The sequence below is a fragment of the Sitodiplosis mosellana genome, unplaced genomic scaffold (assembly GCF_009176505.1).
Source record: "Sitodiplosis mosellana isolate CC-2019 unplaced genomic scaffold, AAFC_SMos_1.0 Smas_scaffold_5078, whole genome shotgun sequence".
NCBI classification, from domain to species: domain Eukaryota; kingdom Metazoa; phylum Arthropoda; class Insecta; order Diptera; family Cecidomyiidae; genus Sitodiplosis; species Sitodiplosis mosellana.
Genome location: NW_022600320.1, coordinates 1 through 5,642, shown reverse-complemented (window position 1 = coordinate 5,642; position 5,642 = coordinate 1). Strand labels below are relative to the sequence as shown.

At 41.4% G+C, this 5,642-nt stretch overlaps 1 protein-coding gene across 1 annotated transcript; it reads left to right on the top strand.

Annotated features, from left to right (window-relative positions):
- Nucleotides 1-220: 220 nt before the first annotated feature.
- On the top strand, nt 221-5,462 carry LOC129572492 (NFX1-type zinc finger-containing protein 1-like; the record flags this gene model as incomplete). Its single annotated transcript, XM_055452454.1, is given in 7 exon segments — nt 221-790; nt 1,379-1,608; nt 1,610-1,980; nt 2,038-2,555; nt 3,094-3,254; nt 3,977-4,301; nt 5,322-5,462. Coding segments are annotated over 7 exon segments (2,316 nt in total), but the record flags the coding sequence as incomplete, so codon positions are not given.
- Between the last annotated feature and the right edge of the window lie 180 nt (nt 5,463-5,642).

Genomic DNA, 5,642 nt, shown 5'->3' with positions numbered 1-5,642 from the left:
ATATCTATATATAAGTGAATGGAAAGACTCAGTTAGCTTGGGTGTGAATCGCTTTATTTGACTGTTCGAATAGGAATCAGAAAAGAGAATAATGTATAATGTTTCGTTGCTGCTACCGCTGTCTGTCAGTGGCTGTGTATATGAGAGTGCTGTACTGTCCGTGAGACTCTGTCTCTGTGTGCGTGAGAGGCCTATGAGCGGAGAGTGCTAGTGTGGCCGCATGCTACACTCTCCACTCATAACAGTATACTTCGAAGCCCACCGGCACAATTTGAAAGTTTTACAAGATTTCAACGCTCAAAATTTTCCGCTCGAAATATATATTGTCAATGTCGATTCAGACATCTCACCTCCACCATATCTATCCGAAAACACAAAATACCAAATTTCGAATGGTTTGGACAAAACCGATCCCAATTATGAAACACAATCGATCCAATTGCTCAATGAAAATAGTTGGCCATGGCCAGAAGCTTTAAACTTGGATAAATGGCAACTTGATGCATTTCGTGCAGCACTAACAAAGCAAATAACCATTATCCCAGGTCCACCGGGAACGCACATCGGCTTGCGCATTATCCAAGCTCTGTTGGACAACCAAACGCAATTTTCCATACTGGTCATTTGCTACACGAATCACGCATTGGATCAATTCCTCGAAGGGATTTTGGGATTCTGCGAACAAGAACATCTGATTCGTATCGGCGGCAAATCTAAATCCGAAAAATTGGCTGATCGCAATCTAATTAAATTAAGATCAAACAAAAAATATCTTCAAAATTCCATCAAGGTCTCCGCAAAAACAGTAGAACCAGAATGAATTCCATCCAAAACCAGATAACTCAACTTGAAAACGATATAAGGTGTGTGACCCAAGACGTGCTTGGCAACGAGCTCAAAGAAGACATCGAAAGAATAAGTCCAACGCACTATTTCAAATTGATAATGACAGCTAACACACACGGTTTGAGTCTACAAGAAACAATATTATACTGGCTCGGCTACTCATTGGTCAACGAAAGTGACATGAACAATGAAAATAATCCTGAAACAATGGAGATAGACGATGATGATCTAATAAACGAAGATGACGAAGAAGAAGTAATCGAACTGGCACAGTCAAGATGCGAAGACAACGAATTCAATTTCATAGAAGAAATAATGCTGCCAAAAGATAACACTATATGTATGAAATTACTTATCTCAATCCAAGACAACAAATACGTAACGCAAAAGACAATCGAACAAGAGATCAAGAAACCACAAACAATGGGAATTGGTGAAGCTGCAAACATTGCAAACCTCGACGAACTTGAACGCAACGAACGATGGAACTTGTACCGACTATGGGTCAACCTATACATAAATCGACTTGAAGAAAAAAATCAAAATCAAACGTGTGGAATACAACAACGAACAAGCTACATACAACGAGCAGCAAAAACAAGAAGATATTGAAATCACCAAAAAAGCACGAATCATCGGTATGACCACAACTGGAGCGGCAAAATATCGCTACATTTACGATAATACACATCCAAAGATAGCAATCGTCGAAGAAGCCGCCGAAGTATTCGAGGCACACATTGTCACTGCACTGTTCAGAAACAAATCACTTGATTCTGATCGGTGATCACAAACAGCTAAGACCAAAACCAGCAGTGTACGAATTAGCAAAGAAATTCAATTTGGAAACATCGTTATTCGAAAGAATGTTCATAAACCAATTGAAGTGCTATCGGTTCATACAACGGCACCGAATGCGGCCGTGCATTTCAAAATTGTTAGTGCCACGCATCTACGAAGACTTGCGAAATCATCCATCCGTCGAAAAGTTCGAGGATATACGCGGCATTTCCACAAACATGTTTTTCATACAACACACTGAAGACGAGAGCTTCTTGCAGGATAGTCTCACCCACTTCAACACGCATGAAGCTGAATTCATCGTTGCACTGTGCCTACACATCATCCTACAGGGTTACAAAACACACTTACCCACACTTTGCTGAACGTTGTCCGGGCCGCTGTTGATAATTTTGATGTCGTTTGTACGAAGCAACGAAAGAGGAAAAATCGGACTTCTGACCGATACGCGCCGAATCAATGTTGCTTTGTCGCGTGCTCGCAAAGGTCTCCACTGCATCGGCAACTTCAGTTGTATAGCTAGTAACAACGATAAATTTTGGGAAAGTTTACTCGAACACTTGGAGAAAGAAGAGGCAATTGGCCCAGAACTGAACTCATACTGCCAAAACCATCGCGAAGAGGTGAAAGCGGTTCATTCTCGAGAATGTTTCGAATCAATCCGAGATGGCGGCTGCGATAAAGCCTGCAACGAACGAATGAATTGCGTCCATACATGCGAAAAGAACTGTCATATTATCGACAAAGAACATACATCAACATTTTCCCATTGTTCTAAACCGTGCGGCAAACAGTTGAAAAATTGTATTCACAAATTCCCAAAACTCTGCCACTATGACGACGTCGAGTGTGGAAGATGTTCCGTCCAGGTCGAAAAAATTCGAAAAGAATGCCAACATTTGATAAAAGTTGCTTGATATACGGACCCATCGTCAGCCACGTGCCGCAGGTCCATGCACCAAATTCCTCGGATGTCAGCATAAATGTACACTTCAGTGCCATCAAAATTGTGCCAAAACACCATGTCCTGCAATAACCCAAACAAAATCAGCATGCGGTCACTTTGTCTCCATCAAATGCGGTGAAAAGGACGACAGCGAAAAACTACGAAGAGCACGCAAAAAACCTTGCTCCAAAGTATTGAAATGTGGTCATCCTGCAGTGAATGCAAACTCGGTCGACTACACATAAGGTAAAATATTATACATGTACATATGAATAGATTCAATAACATTTTTTCATCTTAATTCTCTTTTTTAGTTGACAAGAGATAACTGTTCATTTGAATGCACTCCATGCAAACAAATTTGTCAAAACCGTTGCTCACATAACAAATGCAATCGCCCTTGTGGAGCACCATGTCGACCGGTTATTAAATTTTTTTCTTCAGTAGTTAAAAAATGATTAATCAACCGTTATAATTTTTTTGTTTTTTTTTCTTTTCAGTGTATGGAAAAGTGTAACTGGCGTTGTGATCATTGCCACGAGCCATGTGACCGCAAACTATGCGAACAACCAAATTGCAAAATATGTGAAAAATGTCAACGTCCCTCGGTAGCATTTTGTGGTGAATCGCCAATTTGTACAAATTGCGACAAAGATGAAATGTATGAGAAGAACAAATCGAAGGCTCTCGTTTCATTAGATTGGTATATTGTGGCCACATAATTGAAGCTAAAGCATTGTTCAGTTATGTAGCGCAGAATAAGTTAGATAAAAAAAGCATTCAATTCAAGACCTGTCCATGATGCAAAATGACCATATGCCGCACAAAACCGCTGAACACTCTGATTCAAACCAGCCTGGAAGATATTGAAACTATCAAGAATAAAACATGGCGATCCAGAGGTGAACAGAGCAATCCAACTGGATTTGAACACAAGAGCTGAGAAGACTTGGAATAGTGCTCTATTCAAATGTTGTACTCCATCCATCAAACAAATCGCCAAGCATTTATTCAACGAAATGAAATTGTCAAACAACGAAGCACCAAAATCAAGTCAGACGTTGAATGTACTCAACAATAAACTTGTATTGATAAAGACTGTCGCTGAAATCTATACGGCATTCAAGGGCAGATCACAAGCCCATCGTCTGAATGTCGATAAAATAATCAACCCGTTTACCAATCGTCTGATAGCAGTAATATCATCCATCGAAACATTCAAAAACACAGCCCAACAACGTGCCGACATCTCGGCCGAAATATAGTTTTTGCATTTTATGAACAAAGCAATCATCAAAGCAAGTGCCCAATCATTCAACGATAATGGAATCAAATCACTGGAACGAGCTTTCTCAATTGCCAACACATATGGAATGGCCACAGAAAGTATCCGGATGCAGAAATTGGTATCAACCTGAGTGAAAAAAAGATGATTTTGAAGGCAACGGGATTCGGGCGTGGCCACTTGTACAAGTGCAGAATGGGCCACATCTATTCCATCGGCGAATGCGGTGGCACAATGGTAGAAAGCAAGTGTCCAGAGTGTGGAGAGACAATCGGCGGCACAAATCACGTTCTAACTGTCAATAACTTCCCAGCACCAGAAATGCTCCCCGATGAAATATCTGACCCGGCTGACCCGGCTGACATAATCGACAATGAAATGAGAATGTTGCACCTAAATCCCGACAACAACTACGACGCCGATGTATTGGATCTGACATGTGATATGAATGAGCTCCGAACAGACCACATAGAAGAAGTCGTCTCGACACCATCCCAATTAATCGACGATTTGACCGATCCCACATCAAAATCCACCGAGAAAAAGAAAAAAAACATCGCAAAAAAGGAAAAAAAGTGGAGCGACACCGTTCGGCATCTCAAAGCAACTCAAAAAGTGGAAAAAAGAACCGAAAGCACAAACAAAAAATCGTTTGAGACGGAACAATCAAAACACGGACTGGAACAACATTCGAAGCCACGTTGAACCCAATAAGTGCCACAACAAAATTGACCGATTCCAACTTTTTAGCAAAAGAACTCACCATCCAACCCTCTCTCACCCCAGCAGCAGCTTGGTCCACAATAGAAAGTGCACAGGCTATATTCGAAAGCGAAATAGTATTCGTTCAATTCGTGCCACTCGATTCGGATAATCATATATCAAGTTATTCAAACACCCTGAAAAATTTGAACGATGCCAAACGAATCGGCGAAATCAAAACAGAAACTTTCGAACATTTCTTCGTCATGCCACTGAACTCAACCGACCCATGGCCAACAGCATTACCAAAACCAGCCGACCTCAATTTAGATCCTGACCGTCCGGATTTTTTATTGCTGTCATCGCCACGAAAAATGCGATCACATCATCGGAACAACGGCTGATCGCACCTACTCGGTCGGAATCTGGCCAACTTAAAGTTGCGACCTCACCATCAGCCACACCACCAGCCCAACAGCCGATCGCACCTACTCAGCCGGCATCCAACAAGGAAATGCCGAAGAAAGTAGTCCTCCAGTAAAAAAAGCAAAGCTCAATGAAGGCGCCGATCTAAAACAACATGAATGTTCATCAACTGCCATTTCACGGAAATCTCCTCGATGGCCACATTTTATTCTCCCACAAACAAAAAACAACACACTTTGGTGCAATCCCAAAGAATACTACACTCGAATCATTGAACCAGCACCAAACGCTTTCAAATTGTACACATCCACGCAGCAAGATAATTTTCACGTGGTCATCGATCCAGTGCTTACCAACGCTTTATTGCCATACCAACGTGAAGATGTCCGATTCATGTACGAATATGTGACCGGAACAAAAAATGAAAATCACAATGGTTGCGTCCTAGCAGTTAAGGTAAGTGAATTTTGGATTAATATTCTGATTTTTGAGACGAAAACCTTTTTTTTTCTTACACTTTTCAGGGGAATTCAGGTGGAAAGGTGCAATGCATCACACTTATATGGGCACTTCTACGTCAAAGTCCGGACTGCGAACCCACAATCAAAAACGCAATCATCGTCTGCAAACCGTCAG